At 44.4% G+C, this 21928-nt stretch overlaps 1 protein-coding gene across 1 annotated transcript; it reads right to left on the bottom strand.

Annotated features, from left to right (window-relative positions):
• Window positions 1-3245: 3245 nt before the first annotated feature.
• On the bottom strand, window positions 3246-21573 carry GRAMD1B (GRAM domain containing 1B). Its single transcript, XM_053452108.1, has 18 exons — window positions 21369-21573; window positions 15364-15384; window positions 9662-9746; window positions 9312-9415; window positions 8711-8806; window positions 8425-8505; window positions 7985-8100; window positions 7631-7790; window positions 7034-7226; window positions 6598-6741; window positions 6326-6444; window positions 6074-6216; window positions 5853-5956; window positions 5545-5712; window positions 5147-5231; window positions 4727-4822; window positions 4477-4597; window positions 3246-3678 (listed from the first exon to the last, which is right to left on the bottom strand). Exons 1-18 carry the CDS (start codon window positions 21474-21476, stop codon window positions 3586-3588), a joined length of 2037 nt encoding a protein of 678 aa, XP_053308083.1. The 5' UTR covers window positions 21477-21573; the 3' UTR covers window positions 3246-3585.
• Window positions 21574-21928: the final 355 nt, after the last annotated feature.

Here is a 21928-nt window from a genome sequence, read left to right on the forward strand (position 1 = left end):
CCGGTAGGATGGAAGCTTCTCCTGCACCCAACCCGTCACCGGAGGACCTTTTTGGCTTCGGATTTAATTGCAGAAAACTTCCATAAATTCCGGTGTAATTGGTCTAAGATCAGGAACAAAATGAACGAAACCTAAACAGAATAAGCCGGAGGTGATCTTCAGATCCAATCTTTGCCCGAAAGCTAATAACACGCACCCCGTTCTGGTTGTGGAACGGCGCGTTCGCGATGCAAGCCTTTATCAGCCTACCTTTCATGCATTGGGGGTCATGCAAAAGGGCATAAAGTATTTTGGTAATGATCGCCAAGCAGGAAACACCTAAATTCGTAGAACAGTTTGGAAGCTCATAAAACGTCAAAAAGACCGTCGGGTTAACAACCAAAAACTCCAACGGAGTCATAACTCCATGTACGCGAGCGGGAACTCGGCCGCCCGAGGACCCCAAACGTTTTTTTGTCGTTTATTGGGGATGGTATCTGCAGCTATTATCTATTAAGAAGTCCATAGATGTCACAGGAGCTCTAAAACCATCCATTTCACCAAAACTCAAGTAACGACACCGACAGATCCCTAAACATCTGAAAACGTTAAAGTCGGCCATTCATTATAAAAAAATATATAGCTCTAGAGCATTACATTAGGTATCCAGCGAGATCATCCTCTCTTACTGAACTTCAACCTCTTGAGGTTCTCTGAGGATTGTGGGAATTGAAGTTCAACAGCCAGGAAGCCGCGGCAGCATCGGGTCACGGCCCGGACAGCATTTAACCCATCGGCCTGCTGGGACTTGAGAAATTGAGTTACCAAATTGAATTTCTCAATCCCATGCTCGGCGCCCTTTACCCAGACGAGGACGACGCTAACGGGAAGACTGTGGCCGTGAGCAAACACAACATCGGGTTTTAAACCCCTCCCCCCCCCCAAATAAATCAATACTTTCAGGGTTTTCTCTTAAATTTACTTTGGAAGCTGCCAGCAGCTAAGAAACAAACGACTACATAAGAGATATACCTGAATAGAGCAAATATATACATAATATCAGATTTATCACAATGCCATTTATTTGCGTGTCTCGTTATGTCAAGTGCATAAAAGGGGGGGGGTCTCTGCGGGGGCCAGCGCTCAACAATCAATCTATACTCGGACATTAGGTTATAATAAAATTGGTGAAACATCGGGAGGTGAAAAAATAATATATATGAATATATTAATATAATATATATTAATATAATATATATTAATATAATATATAATAATATTTTTATAGCTCTATCGCAATGAGATTTTACTTCAGAATTCTATTAATTTCAGAGCTCTATAAAAATCATTACACAAAGAAACCCTTCTTAAATTTTTCAATTTTTTTTCTGGACTAAATCTTGAATAACTTAATGTGCCCCCCCCCCCGGTAATTATAACACAAGCTCCAAATAAATGGCGGTTTCACAACGATACTGCCAGAGCAAGGTCAACCAGCCCATAGATCTCAGATTTGCAACCAGACTACAATTCCCATAACCCTTGATCATCTGACGGGAATTATAGTCGGGCGAACTACGGATAAGAGAATTAAAATGTTTAAAAAAAAAAATTTAAAAAGGTACAAAACTACGTTTTAATAGAGAACAGGTAGATAATGTTTCAGATTTGTGTATAACCAATCTCCTTCCTCCTCCTTTAAAAACAATTTCTAAACTTATTCTAAACTCTTATTTTTATGCCCCCCCCCCCGCTATTTAAAACGAATAGTAAATGGAAAACAGAACGGCGTTTACAGAACCAGCCCCAGAAGGGATAAACAAGGAATGTTTACAAAGCGGCGTTAACAATGCATAACAGTAACTACAGTGACGGTAATATTTATCCGTCCGTCTGCCGGCAGCTATCATGTGACCGATCTCGACTATTCCCGCTGTCCGCGTTTCAGCCTTTAGTGTTTAAGAAACTAACACTTGTGCAAAATTTATACCCTAAAAAACTGGGGGAATTTTCGGGTCGGCTTCTAAGCCAGACATCCCAATCGGCATCTCGGAATGGGCGCTATTTATTTTTTTTTTTTTAACTTATTTTAACATTCACAACTATATATTTGTAGCGCTGCTATTGGGTTCCCATGAAGCGGTTCCGTCAACGAACCCGACTTACGGGCTCCTCGAGCACTACGCCCCGTATTAAAGCATTGCAAAGCTATTCGGGCATCTTTTCTTTAGGACCGTCGTTACTAATGCTGAACAAATAGCAAAGACAAAGGCCGACACGCTCTTGGCAACCACAGAGAACACAAATGGAACGCAAAAGCTACCTTCGTTGACGTGGATACCAAGTCATATATACCAAGGAACAAACGGAAACAACTCGGCAACTGCCGGCAAAGATAGTCGGCTACAGGAAACAGACACATCTCTAACACCCTTCTTATAATCTTCTGTCATACAGGAGTACCTATTAAACATATATATTATATATTATATATATATGGCTGTGTCAACCAGAGCCTGCAGGTCAACAGAAAGCCCTTTCTGAAAGTGCATTTGGAGACGCATGGTTCTCCGGTTCACATCGAGTACAGACGAGCTTCAGTAACGGGAAACAAAAGCCAAGAGCAAGCAAGCTGACCGGAGAGACCTCTCTTTCTATGCCTTCCAGTCTGTAGGTCATTATCTGGAGGGTTCTCCGGCACATAGCAGCATTCTTTTTTTTTTTTTTTTTTTAGAAATTCAAAGACTTAAGCCTTTGTTCTAAACGGGTCACATTCATAGTTTGACAAACAGTAATCCAACAAAACTATCCCCAAGTTATCTCCATAACCATCGTGAATTGGATGACTCCGATGACTGGTAATCCCACCGGAGTGACGAAAGAGATGGTTGATGCCAAACAATGGTCTGAACGGGGGGCCAAGAGGACTCCTCGGAGGAGATCCAATGGCGTAGAAGCCCGTTTCATCAAAGAAGCCATAACATACATTTTTTAAAGTAAGACAGACATCCCACTCCCATATTCAAGCTTTAAACTAACAAAAAATATATATATAAAAAACTTTCACATGTATTGCTCCATCTAGGAGACTTTTCACCATCGAGATCGCGTCAGACGGGAACCTGACTGCAGTGGAGTCTTCACGGATAAGTCATTCGAATTTGAAATTACCTCAGTGGGGAGCTTTAGTGCATAGCTCAGTTCTCTCTGAGTTCCGTTGGCCGTCTCTGGCACCTCTCAACCTAGGACTCCAGTAGACATGTTCATGGCGCATGGGCAGCGTAGGGCAGACATCAGCAAGGTTTGCCGACGTCGGAGGTAGAACGATGGGGCAGATTTATACACTTGGATCGAGAAAGATCCCTCATCTAGAGGAGGAGCTGCATGTTTCTTTCTTCAGAATGGAAATGTGATATTCCAGCGCCATCTAAAGAACACGTCTCTGGCGTCTCTCCGCAGAACATCCCTCCCAAAAGATGCATTCTCTTAAAATTATTGAAAATAAATTTGAGTTCGTATGATACATATATACACACACACACACCTATGACCATGTACAGGTCTATTTACATAGTTACAAAACACTCTATTCTTCTGGCATCCAGCCTAGGAGCCGTCTTTGCTTTTCTCCTGTTCTTTTTCTGAGAAAAGGTCTCGAGGTGTTACTCCATTTTGTAGGCTCAACAAAGAATATTTCATCTGTATAAAGACAAAAAAACGGCTTTAAAAAAAAACAAAAAAAAACATTTCTAGGGTAATGATAAAACTGAAAAAGAATATATCACGTAGAGATAGAGCGATAGAGAAGCGACGTTCTCAAGGGAGAGGGGTTCATTCAGGGATTACTGTATTTGCCTGCATAAAAGATACCAAAAATGTTACAATGCATGTATTCCTGTTCATTAGCTAAAATACTGTTTTATTATTCCACTCATCTGTAGTTTTTCTCTAAAAATAAATTCTTCTTTAAAATAGCACCAAACTTTAAGGGTGCGGCCTATAATCGAGCGAATACGGTATATTTAGGGGGGACGTCTAAGGGCGAGGCCTATAATCGAGCGAATACGGTATATTTAGGGAGAACGTCTAAGGGTGCGGCCTATAATCGAGCGGATACGGTATATTTAGGGAGAACGTCTAAGGGTGCGGCCTATAATCGAGCGAATACGGTATATTTAGGGGGAACGTCTAAGGGTGCGGCCTATAATCGAGCGAATACGGTATATTTAGGGGGAACGTCTAAAGGTGCGCCTATAATCGAGCGAATACGGTATATTTAGGGGGAAACGTCTAAGGGTGCACCTATAATCGAGCGGATACGGTATATTTAGGGGGAAACGTCTAAGGGTGCGGCCTATAATCGAGCGGATACGGTATATTTAGGGGGAACGTCTAAGGGTGCACCTATAATCGAGCGGATACGGTATATTTAGGGGGAACGTCTCGGTTAATTCCTTCACTTATACAGAACTATCCGTACGGTATCCATAGCATTACCTGCTCTAGAAGAATAAGAGACCCCCGTATCATTTCCCTGAACTCCTGAAGCTTGGTGTTGTGGCTTCTCTGCTGCGATTCTAATATTTGCGCCCATTCGGATTGAGTCTGGGTCATGCAGCTGTGTGAAGACAAGACGGAAATAAAACGTTAAGCGCATGTTCTGAGCGAGGGCTCGCTTACAGCCTCGCGTACAGAATGTTCATATACAGGACATCTGCTACGATGGGTTTCAATTCGTTGTCTTTACCTTTCAGGGTGCCAGGCAGTAATGGACTTGGTGCTGTGTTCTAACATCCAAAGCCTGTAGCACAGAAACGTATTCACGAACACGAGCAATAACACACTGGGGAGAGAAAACAAAAAAAATACATAAAATACCTAAAAGTCAGTGTTTTTTGGTGCTAGGCGGAGTGGTAGCAAGATGGCTTAACGACAGCTCGTCTATACAACACAGAAATGTAATGTCTTCCTCTATGGTCAGAAATCAGCCATTTTGATGCCCTAAAGGGTAATCGGGTTTGCGATGGGTGAGCATTACCACCTCTGCCGGAGATTCAGCCTGGAGCTAAGGGAAGGCTGGGAATGGAGTCCATATATTTGTATATATACATACAGTATATGTGTGTATATAGAGTTATATATATATATATATGTAAAAGGTTCTTACGCGCAGCTGATGAACCTGAGGAGCGTGGAGAAACGCTGCAGCTCGATGTTCTTCTCCTCAGGGACGTGTCGCGTCTGAGTGGAGCCTGCGGTAAAAAATAGAATAGAAATGTTTAACGCCTCGGCTACGGCAGCTACAGCAACATTCTGCGTTCCGATTTAGAATCCCCATCTAAACGCGGCTCTGCCGAGAGCAAAGCCCTAAACCCTGTTATAATCATTATAATTAATCCATTATTCAAATGATACGGAAATTATTTGAAATCACGATTGCCGCGCTGTTACAAGCATAAAATGCAGTTTTGGTGGGGAGGGGTCTGATTAAATTCAAGTCTTGGTCCCGGAGACCTTGTTACCCCCCCCCAGACCCTCTGGGGCTCGTAGGCAGATTCAGCTTACCTGCTACATGTCTGGTGTTATTGGGGTTCTCCTCATCGGTCGGGGTGGTCACCGGGCTCGCGGGTTCGTGGACATGTCTCACGTGAGGACGCTTCCTGCGGCGAGCGGCCGAGACCTTGATGGGCTTGTCATTGAGAGATAGCTCACTTAATTTGGTGAGTTCGTTGACTGTCATTCAAAAAAAAAACATTCATTAATATATATAACATAATTGGTATTGATATAGACTATTAAATCATAGTACATATAGTATATACTACGGCAGGGATCAGTTCCTCCTCTCCCTGAGCGAAGTGATCACATCTTACCCAAGTGTTGGAAGTATTCATCCAGGCTACTCCAAAAGTTCTTCTCAATGAAGGTCTTGACAAGGCCCCAAGGGTGCTTCCGATAGTGAAGCTCTGTTGAGATCCTATAAACAATATATATAGAGAAATCTGTTATACTGTATCTGCTCACCAACCCCGATCTGATAGTCAGCGGTTCTCTGATTAATTCGGACGTTATGGTTCTTTAGGACTTTCATTACCTGAGTCGGGACTTGTTTTTGGCCACTCTTGTCAGCATGTACCGATTGACAGAATAGAAATAGTCGTGGTACGGGACGTCACGCGTCAGGATTACGGCATCAACCACGTAGCATTCGCCCTTCTGGCACGCCTTGTACATAGTCTGAAAATATAGATGCATTTCGATTAATATAGATAGAGATAAACCGTATTTACTATACACCAAAGCTGTGCGGCGAGACAATGGCTGCCGAATTCCTTCGGTCACTCACCTGGGTCTCATCGACTGCGGCAAATTTAGGTGCCAGGGGATTGTTGAGCTGGATGGTGTACGTGATGGTTCTCGTCTTATTGCCGTCGACCTCGTTCTTCCAAGGCTGATATTTTAGATCTAGCGGCAAAACAAAAAATAAGATTAGACTTGCAAGACGAGGAGGGGGTCTGAAAAGGATCTGAACGGAGCATAAAATACACGGAGGAAGAGGATGAGATAACCGAGAACATGTCGGCACGTAGTTCTGGATCCGCGCGAGATCCGTCTCACCTGAAAACCGCCTCTGCTCCATGAAATCCCTCAGGAATGGCGATTCGCTGAACAAGAGGTCGAAAAGTTTGTCCACGTTGAAGCAGAACACCTCGTTGACGTACTGGCGCCCGCTCAGGTCCTCATAGAATGGATGAACTTCACCTATAACAAGAGTCAATTTTTTTTAAAAAAAAACCTCATAGTAATCTTTATCTCTCTTACCCACCCGGTGTCCCCAACTTCAATAACACCCAGCCTCCTTCCCTACATCACCGCTTCATGGCTTCCACCGAAAGCCGCCGTACTTCTTTGTCTATTCATACCGGCTTCCTACCCTGACCTATCTTTCACAGATGTTCGTTAAGCACTAAATCTTTTGCCTCGTCACCCATGCAATAGTGATCCAACACTCAGCTGGGTGCCAGACCCCAAACTTTAGACCAAGCCGTCTTACCTTCATCGTGGGTCTCCGAAGAGTCGCTGAGCTCTGTGGGAAGGTCCTGGTTGTCGCTTAAGTCCAAAGATGGAGACGCAACAGGAGGAGAGAGTTCGATTTGCTGCTCATCCTCAACCACAATCTCTCTGTCTAAGGACATATCTACGTCGTCAGCCATACCTTCGTTCACCTGCTGGACGACGGATACGGACTGGGGTGGAAAAAAAGAATATACGGGTCAACGAGGCTTCAACAGTTTTTTGGATTACTGACATCATTAACGCTTAATATAACTTGAGTTCATTAATATTATAGACTCTAACAACAAGGAAAGGACTCCAGAAACACGAATAGTGTCCACAGTCAACGTAAAGAAAGAAAAAAGGTTCCACGTCTTTGGCGGATACATCGGACAGGTCGACGGAAACCAGCATGGCCTTTTGTACGACCCAAAGCACAGATTGGGCAAGGAGCCGCCATTATAATGGTTTTAGTATCTTCCGTTTGAGCCGTACATTGAAAAAGAGTGCACCTTGTCACATGTATCGAGACAAAAGTACGTCAAACAATCCCCCCGCCAATGGAAATAGCTTGCGGGGGGTTGGTGGCACTTACCGGGGGGACCTTACTCCGGACAGTCTGCGGACTGGAGCTGCAGCAGGGCACCGGATCTTGCGGCAGGGCATCGGTGTCGGGTCTCACCTCGCTGCCGCTGCTGCTGCTTCTCGCGGTGCCGTTGACTTCCACATCCTCAACTGGAATTTCTTCGCAGTATCTGAAAAAGGACAAATCAAGATGTTTTTAACAGGCAAACAAAATGAACATATTAAAAATGAAACGCGTGACTTCATTGGATGCAGGGACACAAGAAACCGTACCCCCCGAGCTTCCATTTATTAACGTTATGTTTCAAGCTGCGCAGCGCCTATCGTATGTTTAATGTCACAGCGGCGTGCGGCCCATACTCACCCCATGGTGTTGAAGTCATCATCCGGATGCACGTAATCCTCGTCGTCACTCGTGAGTCCCAGCTCACTGCCGTAGCATTGATGGACAAAGTGCCACAGCTCCTTGGGACACAACGGCTGCAAAAAATAAACAGCGTCCCGCGTTAATTTAAATGAGAAGAGTGCCGGGGTATCGCAATCTACGCAACGTATTTACCCTCCAAGATAGATGCATTAACATGACAAGCTTTCTTAAGTCCCTACAGTGCTAGATATGTGGAACAGCCTCCTAGCAGAAGCGGTAGAGACTAAAGCAGCGAGGGAATTTAAACATGCAATGGGTTATACCCTTTTCTAAAAGGAAGTATTTGTAAAATATTTCCTATTCACCAACACCAAACTGGGGCAATTTATCAGGAAACTACTAGAATAGACATTAAAGAATGACTTAGAGCGCTATACCTTTTCAAGCAAAGCATTCTGCCAAAGCCGGAACATCATCATGTATGTTCTATCACGAGCTCCGAAAGATGAGAAAAAGTGCTGCAAAGAGAGGAAAAGTAAATTAGTAAATTCCCCAGAGAAGCTGGAAAAAAGAATAAAAAAATGATGGGGAGGGGCTATTCAAAACTATTTCAAATGGGTGACTGTCGACTACAATTCCCATCAGCCATTGGCAAACGAATACACAGCCAATGGCTCCTGGAGTTTTGGGGGATCGCGGCCGAGGGGCAGTTCTTTAACCCACCTTCTCCGTTTCAGTGCAGAGCTGGATGGCGTTCGGAATGAGCCGGGCCGTTTTCTCCTTGGTCATCGAGCAGATGTCTTTCAGTCGGACCGTGAGCTGGAACATAAAAAGGGGCAGCGTGAGAAATAAACTCCAACTCTAAATACTCTGAGCCAATGGTTTCAGCCCAATCCCAATTTCTTCAGTGGGTTGTCTGAAGGTTCTGATGCCAAAGAGGAGTCACAGCAATTATTAAAGGACTTTAGGGGTGAAAGCAGCCAGGTCTGGCGTTCTGTAAGGGGTCACATTGTTACATTATCCATACAAAGAACATTTACTGACGATCACAATAGGGGGTCTCAGCTTGAGGCGTCTAAAGTTTTCTTTGGTTTCAGATTCTTCCACTTATTAGGCATTATTCAGGGTTCTTTGGGCCTGATGAGTATTAAAGGCTTCCCCACGAATGCCTCAGTCAGCCATCTGACCTTGAAATAGTTAATCTGGGGCGATACGGACAATTCCTCCTTTGAAATGATACGCCTGCATCACAATGATGGTATAAGTCATTTTAACCCCCCCCCCTGAGACCCCTGCTTTGGAACATGGAGGAGTAGGTACTTACCACCGTCTCCCAGCGGAAGATGTTACTGTAGAAGCAAACCCAGTTCTCGGATAGGTAAAGGCGACCCTGAAGTAAGATATCTCGTTGAAGTGCGCAGGAGTAATCTGTAAAAATAGAACAAAGTCTGATGATGCAATAAGCAGCAAACTACGTGAGCGACGTCACCACGCTGTCACCGGGAGCTCAACCCGTACGGGCGTTACAGGCAATGCTCGGCCATTTAGGCCGCCATCTTGCCGGTTTTTAAATCCTAACCATATTTACCAGCTCCCACATTAACCCCGGCAATGCTATTCCCAGCATGCACTGCAGCCCTCTGGATGCCCCCCAGGAATAATAACGTTTCTTACCTACAATCAGGCGCTCCGTATCCGGAAGGTGCTTAAAGATCTTCCGAAAATCCTCATTCCTTTGCTTGTACGTTGGACTCAGTACCTGGAAAAACAGATTGGGGATTTAGTCGGCGTGGAGCGAAGGCAAACACACGGTGCAAACAACGAGCCGTTATCAATCTCACGCAACGACTAATGTCTAATGGAACATGCGCGACCTACAGCGACAGAGAGATAATACCGCGGACAGACACACGGAGGCGTAACCAGCAACAGACAGACGGAGACATACAGTAGGAAGCAATCTAGTAAGGCTTCTCGGCAGACATATCGTAAAGATGCTGTCCCAGCGTAGACAAAACAATTGAATCCCTTGTCGCAGAATGTTCTATGGCAATAACCAATCAGTGGCAGCTTTACCGTCACGTGACAATTAGGTGTTCCCGGGGAAAATCCGACATGACAGTTATTGCTAATTAAGAGTCGGATATCCTTCGGTATTAGGGAAGAGGTTTCTTACACGGTAGGTGGGACAGCATCTTTAAAGGAGATTAGGAAGGGTTTCGTAGAAGGTTTGGGGGACAGAAGAATATCGGTACTGAAAATCATGTTTCTGGTGACGCGAAAGAGTTGCGCAAGACTTCGTGTCCTAAACTTGAACCAAAGCGTTGGCTCCGGCGATGATCTCTGGCTGTAAACAACACAAGAGGATCTTCCTTCCCTAAAACAAAGTCCCACTTTGTTCGAATCTGTGGAAGTTAATGTGATTTTCCCCCAACGCAGCCGACAGCCCAGTAACCGTCACGGCCGCTGCGCTCCTCACGCGCTTTACGACACGGGTACCGCGCCACGAGCCGCGCCAAAGATCATTGAAAAGACTTTCCTTAAAATACACGGATTACCGAGATTTTAAAAATGATTCAAGAGACAGAAAACCCGCTGCTTGATGATGTCACAGGGGCTGCAGCTGTATGACATGTAGGGTAGTAGTCTGTACAGGGCACATGGTGCAGAGGATGTATAGTAAGTGTTGGTTCATGTTTATTACGGGCTTCACTCCAGAACCTCCGACGAGCCAAACAACGCCCCAAAACACTGCAGGAAGAACGGCGCGCCGAGCCCTGATTTTGGGTGCAGTTCCCATCAGCCGCCCAGATTCCAAAACATCTCCCAAAACATCTCCGCAGTCTGCGGGACGGACTCGGGTTACACGCGGTTATAAATACTACGGGCAGCCGTGTGCTGGCGTGTAACGTGTAACCCCGCCATGGACATGGAGAGACCGCATGACTCAACGTATAGGGGGTTCACATGCCACAATGCTATAAGCGTGAACGGCGTGCGCACGTGGGCAGGGGCTGCATCGTGACCACAAGTCTCATCATCCTCGGCTAACAAATATTACCTCCGGTATCTGCCATTCTGTAACATACTGTAAAGATTTAACATCCCTCTAGCCATTCACAAACCTTTCACAGGCAGCAGAGTGGGCTATGGACACGCAACGCACACGCAACAGACACGCAACGGACGGGTGCATGCTGGTGGTCACACTCACAGCTGGGGCGTCTTCGCCGTGGTGATATCCGCGTTCCTCCGGGGAATGCCCCAACCTGTCCGAGTACCAGAGGACGGCTTCTTCCGGCAGGGCGTCAGACTCCCAATCCGACGGGCTGTCCGAAGTATCCATCATCTCCGGGGGCTCCAAGCTGTCCTCGGGGGACGGGCTCAGCATCTCATCCCATGTGTCCCCTCTCATTTCTGTCACTCCAGCCTACTCTATGCCCCTCAACCAACTCCTTAACCCTTTCCCTGACTCACTCTCGTCGTTTAATTACTCCTGGAAGCTTCCTCCCCCACTTTCCAGAGTCCAGATCAGAAGGTTCTGCACGACTCTGCTGGGCGGTGGATCCCTCCGGCCGATCCCACAGTTTCCCAAACTTGAAATGAGCTCTGCAAGCCTGTGTCTCTCCTCCACTCGCTCTCGCAGATTATACCCACTCCCCTCCTCCAAAACCCACGTGGGTTTCTGACCTACAGTAACCCAAGCTGTGTCAGGACAGCCCCCAGCAGATGTTATCCCGGAGAAATAACACAGCAGGAAGCGTGCGAGATAAACACAAAAGAGACACACAGCTCGGGAGCCCCACCAAGAACACAGAAACCCTCCGCTCCCCACCCCTCGCCTTCCAGGAGTTACTAGCGAGCGCTGAACTCTGAGCTCACTGCTGCCCCGGCACACAGCTGAACTGCCCCGCTGCTGCCCTCGCACAGAACGGAACTGCCCCGGCACACAGCTGAACTGCCCCGCTGCTGCCCCAGCACTCACGCCTCTGAGTCACCGGCTTTACATACCGTCACCTTTACTCACCGATACAGTCCAAATCAATACCGAAACCTTCATGCCGGCGCCCAGAAGGGCACGGCGTAAAACATTAACTTTTTGGCTTTCAGGGGAATCGCGCAACATTTATTTTTTTTTTCACCATTATTTGGTTGTTTTTTTTTACCGGTAGAGAAAACTTAACTTAAAAGTTAATCCATATAAAAAAAAAAAACATCTTAAAACACTTCTATGGCAACAACATAAAATAGCCTATAAGTGGCCTCCTTTTGCATCACATGGCTACAATTAAGTGTTCAATGTAAAAAAATATATATATATATAAACAGGTAAAAATGTATGTGATTAAAAGGACTTTTTTGGGGGCAATTAGCGGTAATAACTGAGATAGATATTATGCGGAGTAGGAGGTAAGGATGCATTTGTTCCGGGGAGGAAAAAACAATACAGATGCTAGAACCTGCTGTTTCCGGCATCATCTTGATTAACGGGCTGCAGGATTCTTTTTGAATTACTGGTGTAGGACTCGTAGCGGTACTGGTAGATGTCACGCGGTGTCATTATATTACATATCTGATACTTTGTAACATATGGCCACATCTCCCCGCAATCCCACCGCCAGCGTCCTCAGTTCTACTCCATTCACCTCCTTTTTTTTGCTGACACATCAACTTTCAGTACACCATGACAAAAAAGCGTCATTACCTTTCACAGACTTTCCTAAAATCACACTATTTACTCAGAATTGCCCAATCGCCCTCAAAAAGGTAACTGTAACGGGGTCAAGCTCCCATCGGACGTATCTGAACCCTGTCCGGATTCACACAGCTGCCCCGGACCCCCCATACAGCTGGGTTCCAGCCCCAGAGTCCACAGTACAATTCTGCCAAATATTCCGGAACTTTCACCAATCCCTAACCGCTCCCCAAACGCGCATCCCTGGGACATTCCTAAACTATCCGACCCCCCCCCAAAAAAATTAACCCTTTAAAAAAGGTCTGCCAACAACCCTTACTGGTTCCTGAACCCCAAGAACCTGTCCATCAAATCCCTAAGTGTTCTCAACTATGGTCCTCAAACACCTAGAACCCCCCCCCCCATCAATCTCCTAGTACAATAAATTTGGGTTTACGGAGGACTTTTTGAACGGCCCATGTGCCAAATCCCCCCGACTTCATGTTTTCCACGGAGAGGTTAATGATTTACCTTCTAGGCCGTGCAGACTGACACTGACTGTCAATGTGTTTGTCAGGGAAGTCGCTGCTGTAACAAAAGGGTTATCCCCGGCTTGCACCGAAACTTCCGAAGATAAGAGTGCGTGGGGGTGAACGGCAAACACCGGGCGCCGGGACCGCGTGGCACTATGTGGCGGGGGCAATAAGAGCCCACTAAATGACATGTGACAAAGGAGGCTCGGGATGGGAGATCTCTAGCATGGGGGCTCAAAACCTCACCAACTTCGGCACCGGGCATATGGTGGGACGGGGGGATAAGAGGAGATTATAGAAGCACGGGGGACACGGCAAGAGCGAAGAACGGAGGCCTCGGCTCCATATACTACGAAGATCGATCTATATTCAACATTCCAACCCAAATGCCATCTAAGAGCCACATACCGGAAATGACCGAGCACAGTATATAAAATGGGGGTAGAGAAATCAGAGAGACAGCAGGTAGGAGGGGGGATTTAAATAACAGCAGCAGGGGGTGATGCCCCTTCTCAGTAAGCTATTGCTGCTACAGGCGGGGGGGCAATTTAAAGATCCTAGAGGTCTAGTTATTGGCACTAAAAGCGAGGGGTTTGGGTTAGAAAGCACGGTAAGGTCCTTACTCTGCGTATATGTTGCCGCTCATGCTGAAGGAAAAAGAACAAGATACATGACACATGCATGAACATGGAAACCGGATACACAACGTTCAGGATGGAGCGAGACAGGCGCACGGTAACATAGATCAAGAACGCGGCAGCCGCCATGCAAAGCCCTCTGCGACACAACTTGGCCTACCATTAATATAACGCCTGCCTCTACCTGACTGAGACATCACAGCTACTGAGTGTACTCTAAACATGGCACGGCCATCCAGCAGAGCTCTAGCCAGCTTAAACTAAGCCGGATATCATTAGGACTGGGACACATCTTCTAGCTGTTATTGCTCGTGTGGGTGCTTGGGGGCTCCTTCAACGATTCCTAGTACACAAGGCGTCTCTTTATAACGCTATCCGCTCAATAAGCCTCTTTTTATATTTAACATTGTATAAGGTATCCAGAACCCCGCGGCATAGCACAGGTTAATCCGGAAAAGCAACCTGCGTTGATGAATTATAGGCTACTCCATAGAAGCAGCCGGGCTTATGATCAAACACGAGCCTCTTGTAAGAATGTTTGATCTATACACTTAAACAAACACCGATCTGGCCTTTACATTCTCCCTTATCAGACCCCCACAGCCCTGCTCGGTGTATTTATGCTGCTAAAGGAGATTCCTGATTTTAACCACCTATTCCTGGGAGGCTGATTATCAAGTTGTTAAGGTTACATTTTTTCTGGACTCATATTGCACCCTCTGAGAGCATAACCGCCATATCCGTCGGCTCCGGAGGATTAACCCCTCAAAAAAAATCCGGCATAATGCTTCCATAATACCGAGCCGCACGTTGGTTTAAAAGAACGCATGAATCAATCTGGCACTTAAAGGGGTTAAAAGGCTTGCACACCCGTACACAATAGATTGTAAGCTTCCAAGAACAGGGTTGTGTGTTATTGTTACTATCGATTTAAAATTGTCAATACTTTCACCGGCAACCCTTACTAACAGCACTACAGAATCTGCCGGCGCTATATAAATAAATGTAATCATGTTCTCCGTTGGCAACCATGCAAAATATACCGGAGCTAAAAAGGAATGCTGGATTTAAGATGATTCGATTACAAAAAATGAAAAAAAGTGCCGAATTAACCCCTGAACTGTCCTAGCGATTGGCCAGTTAAGCCATAGCTCGTTATTACGGGGAAATGGGGAATCAGGGCTGCCAGAGATATCTTGGGCTCCTCTTGTTGTTATAATCTACATTGTTTCACTGACTGTGATAAGATATAACAGAGGAAAGAATTCGGGTGACTCTCATGGCCAGGATATGCAGAGAGATCAGATATATCTCCGCTGTGGAGCTTAGTTTAAACAATGAGCTTATCAACAAAAGTTTATGGCGCTGATAAACACAACGAAGCCAAGAAGCCATCTGAATTCTTTCACACGCAGTACCCCTTACTTGGCTGTAGGGGGCGGCAGCCGTCCGAAAACCAGCGCGTCACAAGTACAAGTACATTGAACATCCGCGGACGTGACAGATACAAAGAAACAAAGATCTACTTACGTTATACCAGCTCTGGCTTTTCTGTAAGGGAAAAAAACAATTAGAACAAGTGAAAAATTCAAGAACAAGAGACATAATACTGCAGCAGGAAAGAAGGGTTAATAATGGGGTGAAATAACGCATTCAACTAGACTAGGAATGGAATTATAAGGATATAGGGAAGATGGTATGTGCTGCACAAATTAAAATTGGGTGAGAATTGCTACTTTAAAAAAAAAATAATAAATCTAAGGTCTTTAAATGAAAATACACAAATTTACAAGTAAACGTGAAATATCATTAGCTGCATGCATTGTTTTTATGTTGTTAATGCACTTTATATAAATATCAGACGCGTTGCCTGAAATAACTTACAATTACACTTTCTGAAACTGTTGCAAAAGTTCTTATAAATTAGAAAAAAATCCTACCCTTGATAAAAAAAAATATAGAAAAATATATATATATATTTTTTAGCCACCTTGTAGGGATAATTTGACTCTGCAAGTATGATTTCAGTGATTGGCTGCCTCAAGTACTCTCAGAGGGTCCGGGTTACTCTAAGAGTACTTTTCTTTATTGGTGGGTGTAAGCATGTAAGCGTGTAGCGTGTGCCATTCACATACACGGATTAGATGCCTGTGAGGTCTGATCCAGAATAATCAGTGCTCTAGAGGCGGATTGCCCGCCAGACCAATTCTAACCCGGGGACTCAAACTGAAATGCATACAATCTTTGGTTTTCATTCACATAAATGCGTTACAGGAAACCTCAAGACCGGAGATAGCGGCCAAGAACAAAAATTAGGAAGCCGAGAGATATTTGGGGGGGACAACTTGGTCCTTAAACCGGTGAAAGTGATTTGACCCCCAAAAACAAGAAAATGTAATGAAATCGGCCCTTAAAATCTCAACTAAAATTTCAGAAATCTCGGACAGATTTTTAAACAGCGCGGGAAGACAAAAAAAAAGGGCATTACATGCCAAGCTTCCTCCGAGAAGCGATAACAGGATACTGTGCTACCCCCTGCTGGCAACATATCAAACTGCAACTCTGCCGCTTACAGCCCTAGGGGGCATCATATAAAGATCATTCTTATTCCTCTGCTCTCCATCACAGCCTAAAGAAATGCAGAGGCCAAGAGAACGAGCTGACTTTATAATGCACCCTACGGCTTGTCTATAGGGGCAGAGGGATTGTGGGACTTACACTCTGCCGGTTAATAACAACGATAAATCACAGTCTACGCACTTTACATGCAGGACAACATATAGATCAAAAGATTACACGACTACTTCATTATCCATACAAGTTCTTACTAATGCACGGTGGCTCGTGGGAATACGGAGTCATTTGGACATCTGAGGTTAACTATGGCTGGGCAAACGGGTAGGGGGGGGCACGACAAAAACCCAAGAAAAACAAAAAAGGTGAGGGCTTCAGTCTGAGAGCCCACCAAGAAAAAGTGTCTTCTTTATGGAGATTATGGAAAAACACTATTTTTTTTTATTTATTTTGGAGCTCTGCGAACCAATGGAGCAATTTATCAAAAAACCCATCTGTCCCACATCACGGTCACCCAGAGAAGGGTCCCTACGACCTCCCCGTATCATATAAACATGGATGCTGGGGATGGATTAGCCGGGGATGGCTAATTAAATGCAGAAGCCGTAATAGTCCGGGTAAATTGGATTAGCGTCCTAACGAAGCCATAACTAAATGTTTGGGCAGATTTTTTTTTTTTTATTTGACTTACATTAACTCTTTACAGACTGGGAAATATAATATAAAATTGTTGTTCATCTGCATTCACTTAGACGGTGGGTTTAACCCTTAGCCCTCAGTGAGCTGCATGAAGAGCTGAGCTGCCCGAGATTACGTAAAAAAGGAAATTATTACTACAGTTTTGTGCCGTCCTGACCCAGAAAAATGATTTAAAATATATATATATATATATATTCTCACACACTATATATATATATATATATATATATTCTCACACACTATATATATATATATATATATATATATATATATATATATATATATATATAATGCGAGCATAAATCAGACCTGCTTTCTTCACAGATATATCAGAAGTTACCGACAATATTAAAAGTGTGTGACTCTCAACATTCCGACAGATTTACTGGAATGTACGGCTCAAGGATCCCTAATGGAAGCTTTACGCGGGATCGTGCCCCAATACAGGCCCTCTGCGCGTAAAAAACATCATCTGGCGCTGCTACCGCGTTCAAACTGGTAAGTCACACTCGCCGCCGGCTCGTCACACTCGCCCTTCTAAAAGGCATTTTAAGGACCGACGTTGGGGGAAAACGCAAGCGAACGCTGAGTGTAGATTTTGCTTTCTACCAACGCAAGGGGAGAGACATCTGGGAAAGGTATGGGTCAAGCAAGATAGCTTCTAGCTAGGCAGGGTCTCTACGTCGCTAACAGGAGAACAGAGAACGGGGCAGAATTAGGGAATTTGGAGGATACCAAAATAGAACATCTTACTTTGATGAGGTTAAGTCTGTCATACTGAAACAGAAACAGAGAAGATTAGAGCCAAGAGGGTTAAGGAGGAAAAAAAACAATCCAACAGAAAAAAGAAACAGAAGATAAAATAAAGATTTCAATGGGAGTGCTTCAAGCAGCCAATCAGTGACAAGAACAGTGGGACCATGGAGAAGGAGGGCAGCTGCAGTAATAGGGCTGCAGCTTTTGTGTCGAATAAGGGCCTTGACTTGGTGTATTGTAGCCTAGGCAAAAGGGTCGGGTGCCCGGCACACCCGGTACAGAAATGGGCCGGTTGGGGAGATCAGAAAGTTTAACCAGTCCACGGTGTGAATAACGCGTCCATTAGAGGCAGAGCGCTGGGATAACGGCAAGTGAGAATGGCAGCGTGGAGGTAATTGCTGGGGGGGGCTTTTAGGGAGCTGCCCTGGGGGGGGGCTCCAGCCTAAATACAACCCCTGGCCCTTAGCCGACCGGGATACCTTTATGAGCCGGGCACATTCACAGAGAGGCATCTGGGACCTGAGCTTCCAAAACGATCATTTGATTCTACGTCTCGTTCTGGGAATATGCCGGGAAGTAAAAGGTTATCGCGCGCTGCTAAGGACACCGTGTCCCGACGCACCAATATCTCCTTTCCCGTCACGGCTCGTCATTTACAATCTTACATCCTGGAATCATACATGAATCACACTATATTGTGCTTAGCTACATGGGTATTTACCATAAACAGCAAAAAAAAAAAATAGTGATTCTTCACCAAAGAAATGTCTCTACGTCTCCATATGTCGGTTTTTATGTTTGGGGTCCAGTTCACCGTAACTTCTAAAACCGCGTTACAAGAAAGGCTGTTATACCGCGAAGACCAAAGCATTAAGGGTCTCGCAGCAATTATTTGAGGTTAGAAGGGTTCTTGGTGACCTTGAGGAACCACACGTGGGTCGGCCGGAGATGGCATACTGTCAGAGGCGTTGGGTTACAGGATATAATTCCAGCTTTTGGCATCTGACGCCCGTTTCTCGACGCGTTAAAAAGCAAGGGCTGCTAAGCAGTGTTTGGCTTTGGTCCTGTGTTTGACTGGAGCTCAAAAAGGTTTCGCCGAGGCTCCATGGCTTGTAGTCACGAGTTAAAGACCGGCTTATGGAGAATCATAACCGGCAACTCATTAGCTCAACGACAGGATCAGAATTCCACGGAAGAAGTCTTTAAAGACCCAACCTGTGGCGATCCACGGGGTGGGAAACAGGTTATGGTAGAGATGCGGCTCAGTGTCCGACTTCACCCGATGGAATAAAACCCAACTGGTGGGACCACGCCAAGAAGAGACCGATATCATCCATACACTATATTGTCATTTAGAACTCCTGATTCCGTATCAGATAACGGCCAAAATCCAACTCTGTTTTAGTCTCCTTTAACCCTTTAGAGTTAACTCCCTTTGAAAAATCAGGTTACTCTATGGAGGAGGATAAAACACAAATGGAGGGTTTTTGAAAAAAAAAATTAAAATAAAAAAAAATATATATATATATATATACACATTGATATTATTTAATTTCAACTAGTCAGCAAGAAGAGCCGTCATCTAATGAGAGCGAGACTGCGATGAAAATTTATGCTCCCGTGAGCAATTTCCCAGGAAGAGAGGATTAAAGAGGCAGACAGTTCCATATGGAGCGAGACAATTATCCCTGCAATTTTTATTATGGCAGAACATTTGCCATTCAGTAAATACCTGCTTAAGTATATCAAATCCAAAGCTATACCCCTAATAACATCACGCCATACTATTTAAAGCCGTAATCCTCCCCGTGCCATACAGAACTCGAAACGATAAGGTTGCGGGCCCGACGTGCTACTTTATACATTTATCATTCATATAAAATACTAGATTTTTCCTCTTTTATAAACACAAAAGAAAATGCAGGTTATCTTAAAAATATTTCTCTCTCTATATATATATTTTTAACACAAAACTATTCAGTATCCATTAACAGATAATGAGATAAAGCAAATTCCTAAATGTAGGATTCCGCGTTTTTTCATCTGAAGTACATTTAACCCTTTAAGTTTTATTCGACAAATGTATCACAGCGGACATCCAAGCAGAAAAGCCTTAAAGCCCAACCGCGCATGGGGGAAAGGTTATTAATACGGGGGAAAGGTTATTAATAAGGTCGTATCGACATGTCGGCACGGGGAGAGCACAATCATTCATTTTCCAAACTACACGATTCTTTATATGCTTCGTCTCTGTTTCGTTAAGCGATCAGAAGGACGGATTTCAGAATAAAGTTAGGAGTAATTCATTTAACATCTCGCAATATCTTTGCGCAAAAAAGAAAAATAAAGCTCTCTGGAGCCTAGTCCATAAACGGTTAAAAAAAAAGGAGATAAAAAATTGTGACTTTTCAACATTCGATGATTTTTAAACTAGATATATTTTCTACGAAGCAAAGTGAAACCGGGGCAAACGCTTTGTGCACCTAATTGTCAAGACGTGTTTATTGCTTGAACAAGCCTGTGCTTGTTACTCTGTATCTGTTATTAATATTCAAGAGGAAACACGAGGACAGGTGGCCAATATATATATATATTATATAATTCATTCTAATTAAATAAAATTGGTAGATCTCAAAAGGGATACTTAATTAAATTTTTTTCCTATTTTGTTCTCTTATGAAATAATATATTGGATAAATGTTATAATTTATATGTTAATTTTTCTGCAACTTCAGCAGAAGAGAAAACAGCCCGGGCCGTATGAAAATGTTTTATGGGGCTGGGGGAGCGTTTTTTTGTTTGCACTCTTCACTTCCTGTGTCTCCCGACAGCTGCTCAGAAAGTGTGAATGAACGGCTAGAAGCTATCATGACTCATCCAAGCACAGGGAGATCGGAAATATTCATTTACGGTCTCTGTTGTTCATTTTGCATGTTTTGGGGTATTTTAGGACATTTAGTGCATTCAGTGGGATAAAGAGGCCTCCCCATCACCTTAGACAGCCTTATACCCCCCATAGACTAATACTATTATAATGGAATGCATAAAGGGGATAAAACCATGTAAAAATAAAACGAAAAGAAATTGTTCAAAGAGAAAGCAGCTAATACGCTATTTCACATCTATCTATGGCTGAGCGTTTACGGCTTAATAAAGTAGCAGGGAAGCAGTGACCTGGTCTGGGTTCTCACCGCTAGACTCTGTAGCTGAAGTGGATGCCTTTTTTTGGGCCACCACAGCAAAAGCCACATAACCTTTCAGGACATTAGTCTTATCTACTGGGAACAGCAACTCCCATTAAGCTCAGACTAACAAAACTAAGGGAATTGAGCTTGAAACACTCTGTGTGTAGTGGTTATTACAAATTAAAAATTCTAAATTGTTAGAGATCCACGCCTGTCTGTGGACAGAGCGCCGGCGGTGTCCCTAACCCGCCGCTGGATCCTCACAATGCGATACTAACTAGAACATAAAGAAAAACTGATCAAAAAAGTAAAAAAGCGTACCTTTGAATTTTTTCCCCCGCCACGTCCAGACTGGCCAGAACCGCTCCGTTGGATTCCGGGTTCTGGGGTCGAAGGAGATTTGTCTGATGAATGATCTTTCTCCACCATGGTTTCTCCTTCGCTGGTCTGTGGCGCGGGGGAAAGGGAATGCCGACGTTGGAGAGGAGAACTAGCAGGCGAGCTTCGGTTGGAATTACTTGCCGTGCTGGGGGTAGAAGAAGACAAAATGTAAAGTTAGAACCCCAAAAAATTTAATACATAATGGAAACAGTTTCTACACAAACACAATAGCCAAGAACATAAATATCCTAAACAATGCAGGATCTATACAGATAAAATAAACAAACAACATAAAATGAAATGTTAATTAAAAGCAGCAGAAGGTATGGGGTGAAGGAGGAACGAGCATCATCAGTAACAAGCCGGAAAGCCGTGACTAAGAACACTGGTGGGATAAAGGAGAAAAAGCTAAAACTAATAAGTGTTACTATAGATACGGAAATTTTAGACACTGAGACCATCCACCAAGCCTTGGACAACAGAGGAGAATCCAGGACCAA

The sequence above is a fragment of the Spea bombifrons genome, chromosome 12, assembly GCF_027358695.1.
Source record: "Spea bombifrons isolate aSpeBom1 chromosome 12, aSpeBom1.2.pri, whole genome shotgun sequence".
In the NCBI taxonomy this organism is placed as follows: Eukaryota; Metazoa; Chordata; class Amphibia; order Anura; family Pelobatidae; genus Spea; species Spea bombifrons.

Excerpts from the sequence above, each read along its gene's own strand:
- GRAMD1B (XM_053452108.1), bottom strand. The coding sequence starts at position 21,476 with ATGGTGGAGAAAGATCATTCATCAGACAAATCTCCTTCGACCCCAGAA. Across the intron at positions 8,506-8,710 it reads TCTGCACTGAAACGGAGAAG|CACTTTTTCTCATCTTTCGG; the intron begins GTGGGTTAAAGA and ends CTCTCTTTGCAG. Across the intron at positions 6,217-6,325 it reads CCGCAGTCGATGAGACCCAG|ACTATGTACAAGGCGTGCCA; the intron begins GTGAGTGACCGA and ends CTATATTTTCAG.